Below are 20,719 nucleotides of genomic sequence, written 5' to 3'. Positions count from 1 at the left end.
GATTTGCCTTTTGGAACTTCAGATTCATCAACAATAGGTGCGAGTTAATGCAACTACCAGGATGCATTTTCACACTATTGAGTTCTTTTGTGAAGATACTAACTAGGAGTGGATCGGGGTGAGGGTTATTCATATTGGCACTACAACATATCAATAAAAAGAAGTAAGGTTTTGGTTTTATAAATTCATACACAAGTTCAGAAAATAACAGATAATCACATATGTTATAAAAATACTAAATCTAACATAGTTTATTTTCCAAGGTTCCCAACAAACTGATGCAGTGTCCCGTTTAGGCGAGAGTCAAAGCATCATCCATTGAATAGAGTTGTCAATTCATCTAAAATGACAATCATTCTAGCAACCTTTTATTCGATCAAGATTTGGAATTCAGCATTGTCCCGTTTAGGCGAGAGTCAAGGCAATTCTATCTTATGAGCTTCCACCATTGTTTCATACTCTTGTAAGTCTTATACAGTCACCACCATTAGGGTGGTCAAAAAATAATATAAAAAAACTTATAAGAATACTTATCTTTCGAGATTAAACGGTGCTAACTTGCTAATGAACGTTCCTCCATTAGGGAGGATTACTCACTAAAACAATAGCTATGTAAAACCAACAATGGAGATCGAATTTCTCTTGAGTAAAGCTCATTATTTAAAATATGTATTTTGTTTAATCATTTATATTCCATATCTCGATAATGAAACATTACAAATTTGAAAATGGAATAAATTAAATTTCAAAAATGGAATAAATTTGAAAAATATCTTATTTAAGTTGTTTAGAGAAATCTAAAATATCCAACTTAAATATTATTCAATCAATGACTTAATTAAATATTAACAATTAAGTGGTAACCACTTAATTTAGAAGATATTCCATTTTAAGTTTTCCATATTTATAAAATATCAACTTAAAAAATATCCAAAGAATCTTAATAACCAATTCCTAAAATTCCTCAACTTAATTTATAATAGGAAATTCAAAAGATATTCAAATCTAAGTTGATTTGTTAGATATAACTAAATCTCAACTTAAATAGGAATATTTAATGAAATTAAACTTCAGAAAGAATTTACATGTTTATAATTCTATATTTAATTAAACACAAGAAAAATACATATAGTTTTTCTAGAATATTATTCATCAAACTATGTTTTTCTTAAATTAATTTCAAGGAAGAATGAAATTAATTATGTTGCTAATCAATTTTATTAGGTTAAACTAATGTAATTAACCTAGCACAGTTATCCAAATAAGGCAAATGGGCCTTCACAATTGGGGTTGTTCATGTGAGGGGGAGCTGGGTTCAGTATGTCGTACCCAATTCTATGGCTCCCAACTCTCACACAAGGCCCAAAAGAGAGGAATTTAACCTTAAAATGAACAACTGTTATTAATTGAATAGGTCCATTACTAAATGAGCCTAAATAAAATCTATCAAGTTGTGACATTTTATTTAGCAACACCAACCTATATGTATCTATAACAGAAATTAAACATATAGGCTCACACAGGCACACAGATTTGGATGGATTCTATCATGTTACTAGGTCATATACAGATGAAAAAAGAATGTAAAAATTACATGTTACAAATTATTTACTCGATCTATTGACAATTGAACCATGGGTTAAAATCAGATCATTGGATCTGTCAACAAGTTAACCATGGCAATTTAGATCAAGCAATAATAGGTTTTAGAAAACTTACAAACAATCTAAAACACATACACCTGCAACAAGTTAGATTTGGATAGTTGGATGTAGGATTTATTTAATTTTTAAATATATATTTCAAAAAAAAATCGGTTAAAAAAATATTTAAAAATTAAACCTACAATTTTGAAAAATTAGGTTTTAAGTAACCTAAATATCATTTCAAAATAAATTGCTAACTTTCCTTTTAAATTTCATGTTATTTAACAAATTAAATATTCAATAAAATAGAAAATGGTAAATACATACCCTTTTCTGATTTTACAATTTAATTTAAGTAAGAATAACAAAATTTAAAAGTTAACAAAAATAGGGTAAATACCATTTTGGACCCTTTGTTTTACAAAAGTTACCAATTGGACCCTGTGTTTTGTTAAATGACAAAATGGACCCTGTATTTTCTAAATAGTACAAATAGGACCCTGAATTGATTTTTTATCAAAATAAAGTTTAATTATTATTCGATCTAAAAGTGCTATGACAAAACTGTTTACATTTTTTGTATCTGTTCGTATTAAGCATTGTCTTCAAGTTGGTTGCATTAAAAAAAAGTTGTCAAAAATTAAGTTCAGGGTCCTAATTTTACTATTTTAGAAAATACAGGGTCCATTTTGTCATTTAACAAAACACAGGGTCCAATCTGTAATTTTTGCAAAACATAGGGTCCAAAATAGTATTTACCCACAAAAATATCTTATTTCCTCTTTTAAAATATCATGATTATTTTGATCTTATTCTAAATAAGGTCAAGTTACCAAAAAAAAATTAATATCTGACCTTAAAAAAAATAAAATAATCAAATTTTAAAGGAAATAAGAAAAGAGGTAAGCAAAACTTGATTTTAACATATTTTCAAATTCAAATTACACTAATATCTAAAATTAATTTTGAAAAATCAAATTAATTTATTTCTAATAATTAGATTTGAAATTTGAAAAATAAAAATCAATATACAAAACTACACAAAAAATCGGAAGTTAATTCCATGAAATAGCATGAAAAATCGAAAAAAATGAAAAAAATTGATGAACAGTACGGATGGTATGCGTAGCATACCCATCCGCGTGCACATCTGGGTTGCTGGCCGAGCTCTCACGGCGCAGGGAGGCTGCATGCAGCCATTCCGCGCGCGTGGGAAGGTGCTCATCATCCCGCTTTTTCCAATTTTCAAAACTTCATAACTAATTCAAATTAAATCGAAATCGAGTTCTGTAAAAAAGTAAATTGCTTAGAATTTTCCAAACTATCCAATAAAAATAATTAGAGAAACAGAAAAGTTACTATTTTTCCCAGAATTTACAAACAACAATCAAACATCAATATGACACACAAAGCAACATGATACCATCCAAATCACAAACAAATCGTTTTAAGTCCAAATTTCTTGCAAGTAAATCAATTTACCATGGCTCTGGTGCCAGTTGTTGGAATTATTTTACCAGGATCTTAGATCTACTCACAAGTATGTTGATTTAACAACCTAAATATGAACTTCTAAAACGATGGAAAATTAAACACATAAAAGCAAGAGAAATCTTACATTGGGTGTAGCGGAATATATGTCTCCTCCCACTCAGATCTCTAACCCTTGATTCCTTTCTGTCGCAGAGTATAATCAAGATCTGAGCCCGAATGTCCTTCTTTGTTGAATCTGAATTCTACACAGCCTTCCTCACTATGATTGAGGTATTACTTGATGTGTGTGGGCACTACTCTATCACTTAGAGGATTTCAAAAAAACAGAGAAGGTAGAGAGAGAGAGAGTGGCGGCTTTGAACAAGTTATTGAGTGAGAAAAAATTCTGTCAAAGTGTTACAAAAACTGAAGCCTTTACCTTCTATTTATAGAAGACCACATAGGGCTATGGTTGAATTACTTGGCATTAAAAAATTGAAAAATCAATGGGAAAAGGGAAGCAAAGTGGCCGGCCTAGGCATTGTGGAAACAAGGCTTTCCACTTTTCCAACTTTCCTTTTCCTACATTGCTAGTTTCCTATTTTGTCAAAAACTACCAATTCCTTTATTCAACCACATAAATGTCAAATCTAATTATTTAATAATTAAAATTAATTATCAAATAATATATTGTCATTTATTTGTTAATAATAAAACTAATTAAAGTTTTCCAATTAATAAATATACCCTTCAAATTCTCTATTTACTGTTTTGCCCTTAATAAGTGATAAATTCTCAAATAGACACAGTCTAACTTGAGAATTATAATTGATTAATTAAAATCAATTAAATGAGTCTTACAAGTAATATTGTCTCAACTAATGAGGGGACCATGGGTCTATATATCCGAGCTTCCAATAAGCAGATCAAGAATTTACTACTTAAATTCACTGCCATATTAATTCTTCGTTGAATCCACGCATAGAACTTAGAATTGCACTCTCAGTTATATAGAACGCTCTATATGTTCCACCATATAGACACGTCATTAGTTATCCATTGTTATAATCCTAATTTGATCAATGATCCTCTATATGGATGATTTACATTATAAAGGGATTTAATTACCGTAACACCCTACAATGTATTTTATCCTTAAAACACTTAACCCTGTATAAATGATATTTCAGCTAAGTCAAATGAGTACTCCACCATTTATCTTCGTTTGGTTAAGCTCGAAGGAAATCATCCTTTGCTTACTATTCGCCAGATAGAAGCTATAGATTTCATATTTATGTTAGCGCTCCCACTCAATTGCACTACCGTGTTCCCAAAATGTACGTATCACCCTGACCCAAAAGTAGGCTTAACTAACAAATCAAAGAACACGAATAATACTCTTGAGATTGAACCTAACCATATCAGGATTTAGATCATTTGATCTAGGATCAACTTAGTGATATTGAATTGAATAGATATTACGGTAAGTTTTATAAATCTATTTCAAAGTTCAATATCGGTCCATTCCAATGCATACTCCATGCATCCAACCCGAGCTTTACTTTAACCAATGTTTTGGAAAGAACATAACATTTCTCCAAATGCAAGTAAACTCTGTTGTAGATTGTCATATCAGTAAAACTCAGTGTTCTGATAAATCTAGGAATCCTTTATTCACATAGTCATGTTTACTTTCCACTGTGTTGACAACACAATAAACATGATCAAGTATGTGAAAAGGGTTTGAATGAATTTATAAATCAAATAGACAAACAATTGATAAGGTGAACCAAAACATACACAAATGAATGAAAAATACTTCTGTTACTTTATTGATATTGAATAATCTGGATTACATTGAAATGGGGTTTTATTTAGGGCATAAAACCCAACACTATAGATTCCATATCTATGGTTTAGCGCTCCCACTTAATTGAACTACCATGTTCCCAAGATGTAAATATTTGCCAGAACCATTTGTTAGCTTCCACGAACAACTCGAAGAACATAAATAATACAACTAAGCTGAACCTAACCATATCAGGATTAAGATCCATAGACCTAAGATCAACCATTGATATTGACTTAGAAGATATAACGGTAAGTTATCTTATCGAAGATCAATATCGGTCACTTCCGATGTATACTTCATACATCCAATACTGGTAAACTTTGCCAATATCCTGGAAAGGACATAACACTTATTCAAGGTGTAAGTATATATTATCGCTAATTATCACGTCAGTCTAAATCCAGTGAACTGACAAATCATGAGAATTAAACTTTTGAACATATAATCATGATTATATTTCACTGTGCTGACAACACCATAATCATGAACAAATTTATATATTTATATATTTTCTGGACTTAATAGAACTTTTACATTAAACATAATCATGAAATAAATCATGTGAACCATGCAACATAAAAGCAATTTCTGATCTTTATATATTAGTAAATCTGATTATATTGAAATGGGTTTTATTTAGGGCACAAAACTCAACAAACTCCCACTTGCACTAATATGAAACAAAAAGTGTTTTTTTAATAATCTCAACACCTTGATATCCAGATCAAGTGTAATATGTAGTATTCTTTCTGTAACAGCATCTGACAGGTTGTATTCAATACAAACTTTCTCCACCATTACATATCCTTAACCACAAAATCCTTGATATTGTGAAATTCCTCTCTATATGTCTACTCCTCTAAGGATACTGGATTCTTTAATTTTTGACAATTACTTCTGTATTAGTCAGGAAATAACACTAGTAGTTAATTCATTATTGGTACAATGCCAAAAACTGTGTTGAACTTTCCATAGACTGAATAAGTATCTTTCCTGTAACTTTAACATTCAGTCTCATTGGTAGAGTTAGAGACTCCGGATTGGTTTTTACACTTCTCCAAAATCACTACTCCACCCCCAGAGTAATCACCATCTCATCAGTAGACTTTCTAGCACTAATGCAAGTCTAGAAACCTGATTTGGTGTAGCATAATAGTATTAAAGCACCATCCTTATCGACTAACATATAGTTCCTCTTCTTGATCTTAATATTTATCTGATTTTCTTCCAATGTTCCTTTCCTGGATTAATCTGATACCTACTCATTACTCCCACTCAACAGCAAGTGTCTGGTCTAATGCATATGAAAGCATACCTAAGATCTTTCACTGTTGATCCTAAGGAATTCTTTCCTTGGCCTTTATCTTTTCTGGAATAGTTAAAATTTTCCTTAGATAAATAAAATCTATGTCTAGAAGTCGAGAAGCTTCTATAGATTGCTATTAGAAAAATGCTCCAGCATCTTACCGAAGTAAGTTGCTTGCACTAGAGTAGTTAAATCACCAGACATACCACAAGCCACAGGTTTAGTTAATCTAAAACCTATTATACTAGGACCAAGAAGTTTTGTTAAGTCCATTGAATAGACTTATTATCAAAAATTTCCTTTATTGTCCTTGTAATAGAAAACTTTTGGTTATTCCATATGAATGGTTTTAACCATAGTTCTCTTGGCTTTGCTTCTTAGTTCCTTATTCTGACTATCCATTACTTGTTTAAACTAATAATAAATTTTCATCACAAGTGTCTTTCAAGTCATAATAGGGTGAGTTCCTTGAAACCCTCCCACTACGACAAGGTACCGTGACTTTCTGTCTAAGAATCTAAATGGTATTATCCTCATCGGTTGTATCAAGACAACAGATGCATGGGGACCATCTTATATCGAATAAGATGATAGAATAATTTGGAATCAAAATAAAATTTATCTCCTCTACTTTGCTACTTTGTTTTAAGACTTAGTCATTTTCTTAGAAAAGTAGTATTTATTAAAACAAACACTTTCTTATCTTAATGACCAAAGGATGGTCCACCCCTAATCACTTAGAATAGCTATCAAATATGCAAACCTTAGTTAGCAGTTCTAGCTTTTCTTAAGTTCACGATTAGGACATCTATGAATCTAGCTTTTCTTAAGTTCACAATTAAGCTCTTGCTTAGTGAAAAATCATAAATAAGACATAGTCTAATTTTAGAATTATAATTGATTAATCAAAAGCAATTAACTGAGTCTGCTAGTAGTATTATCTCAACTAGTGAGGGGACCATGGGCCTATATAACCGAGCTTTCAATATGTAGTTTTAGAATTTACTAAGAAAATTCTCTAATGTATTAATTCTGCCTTGCACCACAATAGATTTAGAATTGAGCACACTCTCAATTATATAGAACGCTTTATATGTTCTACGATATAGATACGTTATGATTATTGTAAAGACCGAAGGTGAGAATATGGATTAGTAAAAGCAATTAGCATTAATTATGGATATTTTTATAATTATGTACGATTTTACTATGATTGTGGGTCCCATTCTTAGAAGTGGGCACTAGAGTTATAACTTCTCAACTCCAAAAATTTTATTAAACTCTAAGAGTATTAGTTAAGCCAAATATTAATTATGCAATTTTTATAATTTTGCTCGGCGACAGAAAATGTGATGGATGACCGTTAAAGTCACATGGGTAAGTTTAGAACTTATTCTTAGTGAAAAAAACATGTGATATATTTAGAATACCAGGGTTAGGCGGGGTTATGATTTGGACCATTTCACCCCTAGGCCTATTAATTGTTTAAGTTCTAGTTAAGGGGTATTTTGGTAATCTGTATGAGAGGTTTAGGTGGCAGCCTAATTTTGGGACAGCTGGCCATTAAGTATATCTTTATTTTCAATTTATGTTTAGAAATTATTAGATCTACATTTTAAGCAAAAAGTCAAGAAAAGCTAGTTTCAACTTTATGCTCTTCCTTTCTCCTTCTCGAATCCACTAGGGCAGCAGCGATATTGGAGGATTTTGGTGTGAATTGAGGATTTTCAGCTGGAATTGATTAGTGCAATTCAAAGGTAAAATTCTAGTACCTTCTCCCTTAAGGTATATTTGTTTTATCTTTGGTTTGAGCTTATGATTAGTACTATAACTGGATTATTACTGTATCGACTTCGAGATTTTACTGGTACATATACACAGGTGTAAACAGTGGTCATCCGGTTGATATTTAACAGTAATATTTAACTGACGTGTAAAATTTGTAGAGAAAAATAAACATAAGGAGGTTTTGCAACCATAAAAAAAAAAAAAAAAGATAAGGAGGTTAAGTGTATAAAAATTAAAACATAAGAATATTTTACCGCAAATTACTCTTAATATTAAATATTTATTAAATATACATAAAAATAACTTCACAAAATAATTTAAATTAATTTTTCTTAAATTAAGGACTTTCCTAAAAAATATACATTTATATTATTTAAATTAAATGATTTTTTTTTTTTGAAAAAAATTATATAATTGTTTATTGTCTTATTTTCAATCAAATTAAAAAGTATCGTAACATCAAATTAATTATACGTGCAAAGCACGTAATTTTTTTTTCTGATATATAAAAGGATATGTATATTTCTGAAGAAAAAAAATATAATAAATCTATTAACAATAATCTTCTAGTTAAGAAAAAAAAAACAAAAATAATCCTCTATGCCTACTCTAACAAAACATTTATACATTTCATTTTCTTTTAGTGTATATTTAGCATCATAACTAAAAAATTGTTTTTTGTTTTTAAAAACAGTAAATTATTTTTTGAAAACAATTAGGCTTGTTTGGCCTTGATTTTTAAAAATAATTTTTAGAAAATAAAGTTACAAAAAACAAAAATTTTGAAAACAACAAGATGTTTTAAAAAAAAACAATTCATTTTTTGTCAATATTATTTCTAGAAAACACTAACTAAACGCGACTTGTGTTTTGAAAATTTCAAAGACTATTTTTTGTTCTCATTTTTTAAAATATTTTCTAAACACAAAAAACAGAAAACAATATCAAATATGTTGTTAATTTCCATTGGCTTATTTTCTTTCGGAATGCTATATCTTACAGTAGATTTTCCCAATATATAGAAGAGATTTGCTAATGAAAGTGAAAAGAAATATTTTAATTTCTTCCATTGATCTGATCTGACTTGTCTTGTTCTTGTCCTTTACTTTACTCCCTTTCTTGGAGGACATGTCTGTATGTACTCATAAAAGAAATCAAATCAAAATTGAATGAGAAATGCTAAAGGGCACCAGTGGTGTGTAGCACCTTTTTATGTGTCAGTATCGCTATTGGTCAAACTAAGTATCGAGTCCCATATAGTTTAATATAATAGTTTTTATGGAGTATCGCTAACCAATCACAACGCGATATGTTAAGAAAGTGTTAGACACCACTGAAGCCTAATAGCAATGCTCAAATTGAAAATAATAGCCGCTCCTCACATAAATGCATTGCTCCCATTAATTAATGAAGAAGTTAAACGACACACATAGACCCCACAACCACAATATGAAAACGACACCATCTTACTACTTAACTCTTTCTATAAAGAAAATAATAATAAACCTTCATACACTAATAATACTTAAGCTTCATAAGTACCATATTAATTGTTAACTATTATTTTCTTCTCTAATAAAACTTTTTGATTAGTTAGGCACTTACTAGGAAAGTGAAGAGTGCAGACCTACCAAGGTGAGCTTAGGTTGGTGACAGCTATATAAAATCTTTATTAGTACATCAAAAAATGAAGCTCCTAGTCAACTTTGTCAACTAACTTTGAGTTTTGACACTCATTTATTCTTTTCTTAAGCATCTTTTGGATCTTTTATTTATATAAATACCATTTTTTTTAAAAAAATGAATAAAACAGCTTATTGATGCTTTCTAGCACCAAAGCATTAAAATCCCAATTGGGTAACATAGAGGACCACTTCATTAAAGATAGATTATCATAAGGATGGGAAAGAGCTCGTATGAATAAAGCTAATCAAATTTTTAAAACCCTCTTTCTTTCTTTTTATTTTTTTATTTTTTTTCCTTCTTCTTTTAAAATATATTTTGACAGGGAAAGATGATCTAATTTCCTCATCAATACACACACAAAAGAAAAAGAAAAAAAAAGTATCACCACACCAACCCAAAATTTTACCACATACATAAGACAAATATACAATAATAGTGTCCCCCCAACTCCTTCCAAAGCGTGTTATGTGCATCATTAACTCTTTGGGGAATTGTAACAAAAAAGCTTTTCGAGACATCATATAGTGTGTGGGAAATTCTTCTTGGGAAGTAGCTAGGATTGAGTAGAGGAAATGAAATGGGTTTTGAGATCTTCCTAGTTCCTATTGCATTGTAAGTTACTAAGACTAGTGTATGAATTGAAAGAACAAATGGGAAAAAAATTAAAGTGCAAGAAAAAGATCCTAAGAATGAAGATTGAAGAAGTGAGTGATGGAACTAATTTAATGCTAAAAACTAACAAGAAAACCCCAAAAGCAAATATGGGGTCGTATGTCTTTGTCACACAAAATAAGATCCTTATCAAAAAGGGCACATGGAAATGAGTCACGGCAAGTGTTAGGGAGAAGAAGAAGACAAGAAACTCCATCCTTACACCATGTATACATCAATAAGGTCTTTTTGTGAAAAAGTGACATAAAATCCTTCTCACTTAGGAAAAATCTTTAGCACGCATTGGAAAAAAAATGCTATTTATTAGTGAGGATCCAACTTGATTTGAGCTTAATTTATATGAAACTTATTCACAATTAAGCAACTAAAGGTGTGTGTAGCCTGCTAAAAAAAAGATTTTTAATGCATTACATGTGAACATGATTCAATTATTTTACCAAAAAAAAAAAAAAAAAACAATTTATAAAACAAACTAAATCAGAAGAGCAATTTTAACTAATAAAAAAACAAACGACCATTTCAAATCTACAAATATTAGAGAATAACTCACTGGCAAATTATTATTGTAAATTCTATTTTGCAACTTAATTTTGACAAAAATATTTTGGATTTCATTCCTTAAATTTTCGATTTTAGTGTATTATATTTATGGAGGAGGTTTTAATGGTTATATTAAATATGTAACCATCATGGTTACATTTTTGTTAGCCATTAGATTATCTTTGAATGTTTGTGATTAATTTGAAAATTAAATAAAAATAAATAATAATTAACTTATAACCTAATTGTCACCTAATAATTTATTTCCTTATAAAACTTTAATGAAGATTAATTATATTTTAAAATTAAATTAGGTGAGATCGTACCTACGCTCGGTACTCATGATATGTCACTGACGCATGTACCTACACCTGATACGTCGCTAGGTATATCGCATCACCTAATTAGGTGAGCCCGTATCTACGCTCGATACTCATCATATGATATTGATGCCCGTACCTACACCCGGTACGTCGCCAAGTATATCGCATCACCTAATCAGGTGAGCCCGTACCTACACTCAGTACTCATCATATGTCACTGATGTCTACACCTACGCTCGGTACGTTGCCAGGTATATTGCATCACCTAATCAGGTGGGACCATATAATATATCTATAGTATCATCACATTATCATTGCCTAATCAGACAATCGATAATTTTAGAACATGTCATGCCATGTGGTACATTATACTTTTCTTACCTCAAGTTTTGGTTCAGGCATGTTGGTCGACTTGCTTGGAGTATGATCGATGATCTCGGGCCCTATGTCATAACAATGATAAACCAATAAGTGTTTATCCTAAAACGTTGCTTAACAATTACAAAGGACAACCTAAGGTTTCCTATCAAATCCCGTAGTTCAAATACACTAAAATAAAACTTATATTTTGGCTCTAAAATATATATCATATGGTATAGCTCGTCGTAAGCTTCAAAATGGTATATAGAACATCCAAAACAGACATCCAAGTGAAAAGTTATGGTAAAATACAATTCTTGAGTTCTCGGGGATGCCCCAAACGGTAAACCAGTTGGCCAAAACCAGTTGACCGGTTTCCAACCGATTGAGTGGTTGGTCAGTGGCAAAAGGATAACACATTTTGGTCTAACATCATATTCTCTAATATTCTCAATACTAGCTTGGTTGCGCACGACACCTACCACCACCAAACAGTACCCACAATACGAACGACTATTATCTCGTAAACTGGGCCTTACCTAACCAACTCAAAGTAAATAGATATTGTATTTTACCCCATTAGTGGGCCTAGTTGACACTTTTAAACCCTACCAGATTTGAGTTCAACCATACTCGACTGTAGCCTATAAATAGAACATTATCCCTTCATGTAAATAGTTGGAAAATTATTTCTCAGAGGCTAAGAATTAGGGTTCTTAGATTTGGCAAGAACACTCTTGTGTAAAAATACTTCAACACTTTTCTAGCTCAATAATATTAACTCGTAGACTAAGATTTATTAATACCCAAACCATGTAAAAATCTTAGTATCTCCTTCTTAGATTTATTTCTTTCTTAAGCTTATTTATTTTATAATTAGTTTCCAAAATTCTAATAAACAATTACATTATAAATATTACTATATAACTAGAATTTTGATCGAGTGGCCTGACCCAATTGCTACAAATTTCACCTTCTACTGCAGATTTCAAGTTTTAAAAATTAAATATAAAAATGCTATTAATAATATCAATAGAGCTAAGTAGGTCCACCGTCCACACACTTTTGACATCTGATCAGTTTAATCTTATAATTATAATAATCTTAATTTAAAGTAAACCCCATTAGGATCCTTCTTTAATTTACTTTATAAATACTCTAACTTTGTTAAGACAGTCTTGCTTGGAAGCATTGCCTTTGAGGACCCTTAATGTGTAAACAATTCCAAATTTTCTTCTGTCATCCTCAAACTTGTATAAAAGTAAAGATTATAATAATGCCGAAACACAAAAGAGCTAGCCTTATAATAATATAATATTAAGTGTAAAACTACTTAAAAAATAATAAATAAATAAAAGATGTATTCTTTATGTTTAACTACTCTTTTCTTTTTCAATCATGTGCAATTTTTTTTCTTTCTTGTATTTATAATCAAGCAAGAAGACAATATTCACTGGTCTATGCAATCTTGTGTAGGTTTTGGTCATTTTCTAAATACCCAAAAAGCTCAACATCTTAAATTAAATAAAAAAGAGAGTTAGTGGTGGTTGTTACACAAATAATATTTCATAACAATTGGACATCTTTTTTATGGGTCACACTCACACATGCTTATGTTCATAGTCATGGAAAACAACTGCAAATTTCTTGAGAAGAATTTCCACTAATTACTTTTTTTCTTCTCTAAATTAATAGTTAGTAAAACAACAAAGCCATATTAGTATTTTTTTTCATATTTATATTAAGGATAATTAAGTCAGAGAGAATGGATGAATGAAAAATGAAAAGGTGAGAGAGTAAAATGAAATAATAGGTAGCAAAAAAAAAGTATAGATCATGTACCGACAAAGCGAGAAAGATAAGTGAGTAATTAAAGAATGAAATGGTAATTGTAATGATAATATAATATAATGTTAATAGAAATTAATTATTATATTTAGTTTGTTTGTTAGAATAAATATTGAATTAAATCTTCTTTAAAAAAAAATATTGCAATAAGTAGTAAATTGATAAAATTATTTTACTTTAATAAAAAAATATAAAATAAGAGTAAAATAATAATTTTAAATAGTGGTAATAAAGATTCAACAAAAAAAAATCTATAAAGATTATTTCACAAATACACAAAAATAATAAAAAAATTATAAAATATAGTTTTATAGAATTTTAAATATTTTTACGAATTTTTTTATATTGTACTTTTATTAATTTATTGTTAATTTTTATTATATGTATATTTTTTTTTTGTTGTTTTGATGCTATTTAAATGTTATTTTTATATTAATTTTATATAATTTGTTTAAAAATAATATATATATATATAATAAGTGTAATCACTTTTATGGCCCTACAACTAACCATCCTGCCATAATATTACTGATCGAAAAATGAAAAGAAAAATCCTTTTCCAAAAAAAAAAAAAAATGAAAAGAAAAAACAAAAGAGAAAATAAAAGCCCACTGTTATTTATGCACCAGCTGTCTACACGACATATATCGCGATATATTGAAGATAAAATGCAGTTCATAATCATTTCGTGGGCTAATAATTAAGGCTTGGTCGCTCCGAACGTCGCCATGATTACCTGGCGTAAATTTCGGAATTTTGGGCCTACGGGCCCAATAGGCCCGGTACATGCATGGTATGGTGAACTGATATTTTATTCAATTTTTGGAACTTATTAATGTTTTTTATATAAAAAATAAAACTCATTAATAAATAGCACATAAATCATTTTTAGGCTGAAAGAAAGGCCATATAATTTGGTGTCATCAATAATAATATTAAGAAAAAAGAGAGAAAATTTTAAATTTTCACAATGAAGCTCATTTAATATAACATTTTTTTTTTTTAAAAATGATGTAACTACTGTTTTCAATGTAATATATATTCGAAACTTTGCGAAAAATAAAGTCATGTATTCGAATAATTGATTAGGAGAAGTGTGGATAAATTCAATGTATACTGTTTGGAACTTGGTCCTAGTTTCTACTTTATATCCATTTGGATGTTTTTTTAGCATCAAATAGTTTATACATTAATTTAAAATAAATATAAACATGGAATTTGTCTCAATATATGTCTACAAAATTATCCTCTATTTAAAAAAAAAAGCAAGTACAAACAAGAGTCTAGTTTTTACTTTATAATATTATATGTTAATATTAATTTTTTTTTTTAACATATTATTACTATAATTCACTCCTGCTATTTACTACGGCTCTTCAATGAAAGTATATATACAATGAAGTCTAAATATTATTTAATTTTACACAGCAATTAATTGTTGGAATTAAGTGGCATTATCATAATCAATAATTCAAATTAAATGCCAAGTTATGCCTATTTTTATAATCTAAGAGAATTTAATAATAAACACCCTTTTATATTAATTTGTTTTTTTTTTCTCTATAATAAAATAATTTTTTAAAGAAGAAACATGTTGGGACATCCTTGGCTCCTTGCCGTACGAAATAACGAAAATCAACTATAGTGCTAGTGCATGGTCAACTATGCATGTCGAAGTTTCCTCTAATCACAATATGACTTAATTAATTGGGTTTTTTAAATTGAGTAAATATTTAAATAGGACTTAAATTTTTTGTTTTTATAATTTCTATTTTGATCAAACTTAATTTCAAAATTTGCTTCACTAGTCTAGATAGCTCTACAAAAATCATTTTTTTTATTCTGCAAAAATATATATATATATATATATGTACATTTATCAAAAAGAAAATAAAATTAAAATTATACCACTTTTAATCATCCGATGTCTTGATCTGATTGGTAAAGCATACAACTTTAAGATGTCTGACTCGCACCTAATCAAAATCACCCGAGAAATATAAATTATAGTTTACTGTATCATTAGGTATAATATCGTCGCGATATATATATAATATCAACCCATGTTAACGCAATCATTTGAACTAATTGAAAGATCCAAAATCTCATAAGTCACCCAAAAACCCCACTAATTTACTAATTTTATAATTTTGAACATAAATTTTTAAATTTTATAAAGTTTCTAAATATAAATTAAAAATAGCGCCATTTTAAAAAGGAAACATTCTCTCTCCTTACATGAGTGATTTTATTATCCAAATATTATTATTATTTTTTTATTTACTTTATTTTAAAATCCTTTTATGTTATTTTGGCTCTTCCCCTCACTGGTTATAGCCTAATAGCAAATTAGCAAAAGAAAAGACCTGTCTTCGAATCCAAGTTTTTTTTTTTTTTCTAGTTGAATTTCCGGTTCCTATCACCATCCGAATTTTTGGGTTAGTTTCATTTTGTTTAGTGATTTGGCTATGGTGGGTAGTTGCTGAATCTTGGGTTTAAAACTATGTAGTGGTCAGTTATTCTGTTTCTTTTTCTTCTGGGTACCATTTTCGTTTTCTTGTTTGTTTGTCAAAACCAACCCAAATTTTAAGTGTTGGATTCAAGTGTTAGTAGGATCTTGAACTTGGGTAGTATTTATTTTTTCATAAAAATCTCATCTTTACAAAGTTCATTAGTTTTTGGGGGTAAGTTTTGGGTAATGAATTCTTTTGGGTCTTCTTTGGTAGAGGGAAACTGAGCGAAAAATGAGGTCACTTGCCGAGTATCTGCTTTTGTTTTTGACATCTGGGGTTCTTATTGTGGTCTGTGAGGCATTTGTACACAAAGAAGGTATGTATTTCTGTGCTAGCATTTCTTTCCCAGATCTCAAATTCTGTAAGTTCTGTTTGGTTACTGGGAAAATGTAGGGAAAGAAAGTCAATATTCGAGTTTTTCAATCTTGCTTTTCTTCTGGTGCTATTGGAGTTCATCAAACTAAAACTGGAAAAGTAAATATACATATATTTAACTTTGGAAAAGGGTCTAATTTTTATTTAGTTATAACAATTATACATAACCCAACGTATAGGTTTTACTTATCTTCTATTCCTTTTTGGTTTTTTCTTGATTTCTAGTACTGTCGTTGTCTGTTTGGTCTTTGGGATTTTGTTGGTGAATGTACTAGATCTTCTCTGATCAGAAAATCTTGGCTTTGCTCAGTTTTGGCGCTAACAACTTTTAAGGAAGCTATATACGAAGACCCACATCTGGTTTTGTCCAATTGGAATGCTTTAGACTTCGATCCTTGTGACTGGAATGGAATTTCATGTACTGGGTCTCGAGACCATGTTATAAAGATGTAAGATATCAGATATGGTCTATCTATGTTAGTACAAGTCATATTAATTTTTTTTGTAATTAGATTCTTTGTTTTTGGGAATTTTTAACAAGGGTGATTTCATTATTTGTTTTCTGGTTTTGGAACTGTTTTTGCAGTAATATAACTGGGGCATCTCTAAGGGGATTTATTGCTCCAGAATTGGGACAACTTAGCTTCTTGCAAGAACTGTATGGTTCTTCTTTACATGTCATACTCTTGTTTTTTCTCTTCTTCTTCTATTGGATGTTTACTTCTAACTCCAAAGCATGCTATATTGAACTGAAGAATATTTTTATCGGTTGCTGTTTGTAGAGTTATGCATGGAAACAAGCTGCTTGGAGTAATTCCCAAGGAACTGAGTTTGTTAAAGAACCTCCTGGTCTTGGATTTGGGGATAAATGAGCTCACTGGTCCAATTCCTCCAGAGTTTGGGAACTTAACTAGTATTATGAAAATGTAATTAGAGTATAATTATATGCCATTTTTATTCGAGTTCAGTTTATCGATCATTTTGGATTTGATTTATTGGTGCACTATACTTTTACTCTTGCAGAAACCTTGAATCCAATGGGTTGACTGGCTCTCTTCCTGCTGAGCTTGGAAACTTGAGAAACCTCAAGGAGCTTCGGTTGGACAGGAATAGGCTTCAAGGAACTATTCCTGCTGGTAGCAATGTTGGTTGGACCTCTAATATGCATAGAATGTAAGCTAGATATCTTTGATCTTTCACAAATATTTTTATTACTATGAATGCTTACAAGCATGTCATATTGAAACCTTCGAAGAAACACATAATGTTAGCCTGTATTCATGTACATAATTCAATATTTCCAGTAGCATTACAATCATTGATGGAAATGTTTAAGATTACTATGCATGTTGACTGTAACATGTAACTGTACATGTTAGACCAACAGTCTATGCATCCTAAACGCTTTTCGCAACAGCTACCAGAAAGCAGTATTTCATATATTGATCTTAGGATTAGTGTCCTTAAAATTTGTCTCTTATTACTTGTTTTTTCTTAAGGTATGCACCAGGGTCAAACTCAACAGGTTTCTGCCGTTCATCTCAGTTTCACAAGGCAGATTTCTCGTACAACTTTTTTGTTGGTAGTATACCTAAGTGCTTGGAGTATCTTCCAAGGTACTTTTATGACTGTCTTCTTTGGCTTGTGTGTTAGTAAACATTGTCTCACAATATCATTTAATTCAGGACAAGTTTTCAAGGGAACTGCCTCCAGCACAAAGATATAAAACAGCGCCCTAAAAAGCAATGCGGTATGTAACAATAATTAGTGTCTTGTTTTAAGTAGCTGAAATCTAAGGAGTATCTCTTATCCAAGTTAGAAGTTATGTTTAAAACAACAGAAATGAATCCGAGTCTGACATTCACTGTGTATTTTAACTGCTGATTTTTCTTTTGTTCATCTATTATTCTTAGTTGCGAGTGGCTTGTTTTTTTCTTGTCAGATGGTGTTTCCCCTATCAAAAGCCATGCAGAAGCCAATCAAAAGCACCAGCCACTCGACTATCAGTCCAAACATCAGGGAACATCAAGACCTACCTGGCTTCTGGCTCTGGAAGTAGTGACAGGAGTCATGGTGGGCTCTCTCTTTTTAGTTGCACTTCTCACAGCCTTCCAGAAATGCAATACAAAATCGTCCCTTATTATTCCTTGGAAGAAATCAGCAAGTGAGAAGGAACATGTTAGTGTATACATAGGTCAGTACATGCCACATATCTTCAGATGAAGTTTTTGTAATTGAAGATGCTGAGTTTTTTGTACAACTATTGATTAGTTTGCTAAAGTATCTTTCTTCTTTTTCTCTTTCACAGATTCTGAGTTGTTAAAAGATGTTGTTAGATTCAGTAGACCAGATCTTGAAGTAGCCTGTGAAGACTTCAGTAACATTATTGGAACTTCACCAGATAGTGTTGTCTACAAAGGAAACATGAGAGGAGGGTCTGAGATTGCAGTGATATCCCTCTGCATCAAAGAAGAGAATTGGACTGGTTTTCTTGAACTCTATTTTCAGAAAGAGGTATTGTTCTCTGTTACATAAAGGAACCTTTTACCACTAAAAGTCCTAGCTAACTCTGAAGATTTAAGTTGTGAAACCTTTCTAAAGACTGAGTGTTGTAGTTCCACTAATTTTCATTCAGGTTGCGGATTTGGCAAGATTAGGTCATGAGAATACAGGGAAATTGCTCGGTTATTGTAGTGAGAGTGTTCCATTTACAAGGATGCTAGTTTTTGAATATGCATGTAATGGAACACTGTATGAGCACCTTCATTGTAAGTTGTGATGCTTTCTCCTTTCAACATGTGCTTGCTTGATTGTGTTTTGTTAGCTCATGAGTGATAATTTCACCACAGATGGAGAAGGATGCCAGTTATCTTGGACACGGCGAATGAAAATTATAATAGGCATTGCTCGAGGACTGAAGTATCTTCACTCAGAAATTGAACCACCATTTACCATATCAGAGTTGAATTCTAGTGCTGTATACCTTACTGAGGATTTTTCCCCTAAGGTATACCAATGAATTTATTTTTCTCCAAATTTGTCATTTCTAAAATTAAGAACAATTTCCCATTGTAATGAGACTGTAGTCCATAGTTTCCATATATAGCTGATTCAAATTTGAGAAATTAACTGAAAAATTCCAACTTTAAGAACGCTGTCTTGAATTGAAATGCAGCTTGTTGACTTTGAAAGCTGGAAGGGAGTTATTGCTAGGTCTGAAAAATATTCAGGCTCCATTGACAACCAAGGCTCTATTTGTGTTCTTCCAAATTCTTTGGAAGCTCGCTATCTCGATATTCAAGGGAATCTTTATGCATTTGGTGTTCTTTTACTGGAAATAATCAGTGGGAGACCTCCATACTGCAAAGATAAAGGATGCTTGTTGGATTGGGTAATGAAACTCTCTGAAATTCAAATTCTATTATTTGTTTTCTTTTTCTAGGTGACTTTGAATATATTATTATGCATCAAAGCCTAAAGGGTTTTCTGTGCTGCAGGCCAAGGAGTACATTGAACTGCCAGAAGTGATGTCTTATCTGGTGGATCCTGAACTGAAACATTTTAAGTATGAAGATCTCATGGTCATATGTGAGGTGGTGAATCTTTGCATAAATGAAGATCCCACCAAGCGACCGCAGATGCAGGTGATATGCAACATGTTGGAGACCCGAATTGACACTACAGTCGCCATCGAGCTCAAGTCATCATCTTTAGCATGGGCTGAACTTGCACTCTCATCCTAATATCAAGTTGAAGCTAACACACCTTGTAAAGCAGAATTATATACAGTTTTACTATTTTCTTTTTCTGCCCCACTCACCACCACATTGAGTTTCATTTCAAGTTACCATTTTGTTTTAATCTTTTGTAAATGTTGTGTTGAAGAGAAGAGTTGAGAGAGTTTCATGCAAGACTAGTCTCCTTGTATACTAACAAGTGAATTAATATATAGCCATTTTTTTTTTTCCATGCTTTTGCTTGAACATAAAAGTACTTTGATTATTTGTTACTTGTTTTGAAGGATTTGCCAGTTGTAAGCTCAATTTAAATCTTAGTCGTTATATATGTAATGAAAGTGTGATATTATCAACTCTTGTTTTCAAAAGATAGAAAAATATTTAATTAATGTTTGGAATGAGTGCTACCTGTATCATAAATATAAAGCTAAAAAAGAGACAAGAATCTTAAATTGTGGTGCAGCCTTAAATTGCACACAGGTTCTATGCAACATCATTTAAAGATTCCTTGAGTAAATAAAGCCGTTGGGAGAGGAAATTAAAATTGTATAGAGCTAGACAAAAAGTAAAAATAATAATATAAAAGGGAAAATTAGAATG

The 20,719-nt window shown here is 30.7% G+C and overlaps 1 protein-coding gene across 2 annotated transcripts; it reads left to right on the top strand.

The window, feature by feature from the left end:
* The first annotated feature begins 15,677 nt into the window (after positions 1 to 15,677).
* Positions 15,678 to 20,347, top strand: LOC115716121 (probable LRR receptor-like serine/threonine-protein kinase At1g63430). 2 transcript variants are annotated; one of them, XM_030644848.2, is made up of 13 exons: positions 15,678 to 16,323; positions 16,693 to 16,831; positions 16,969 to 17,040; positions 17,165 to 17,308; positions 17,406 to 17,555; positions 17,882 to 17,998; positions 18,068 to 18,132; positions 18,325 to 18,576; positions 18,691 to 18,896; positions 19,018 to 19,150; positions 19,232 to 19,389; positions 19,558 to 19,773; positions 19,880 to 20,347. In XM_030644848.2, exons 1-13 carry the CDS (start codon positions 16,239 to 16,241, stop codon positions 20,123 to 20,125), a joined length of 1,983 nt encoding a protein of 660 aa, XP_030500708.1. In that variant the 5' UTR covers positions 15,678 to 16,238; the 3' UTR covers positions 20,126 to 20,347. The 2 variants fall into 2 exon arrangements, with proteins under 2 accessions (XP_030500708.1, XP_030500709.1); XM_030644849.2 differs by having other exon boundaries at positions 15,767 to 16,323; positions 16,673 to 16,831.
* Positions 20,348 to 20,719: the final 372 nt, after the last annotated feature.

Source organism: Cannabis sativa, chromosome 5 (genome assembly GCF_029168945.1).
Source record: "Cannabis sativa cultivar Pink pepper isolate KNU-18-1 chromosome 5, ASM2916894v1, whole genome shotgun sequence".
NCBI lineage: Eukaryota > Viridiplantae > Streptophyta > Magnoliopsida > Rosales > Cannabaceae > Cannabis > Cannabis sativa.
This window is presented reverse-complemented; position numbering and strand designations above follow the sequence as displayed.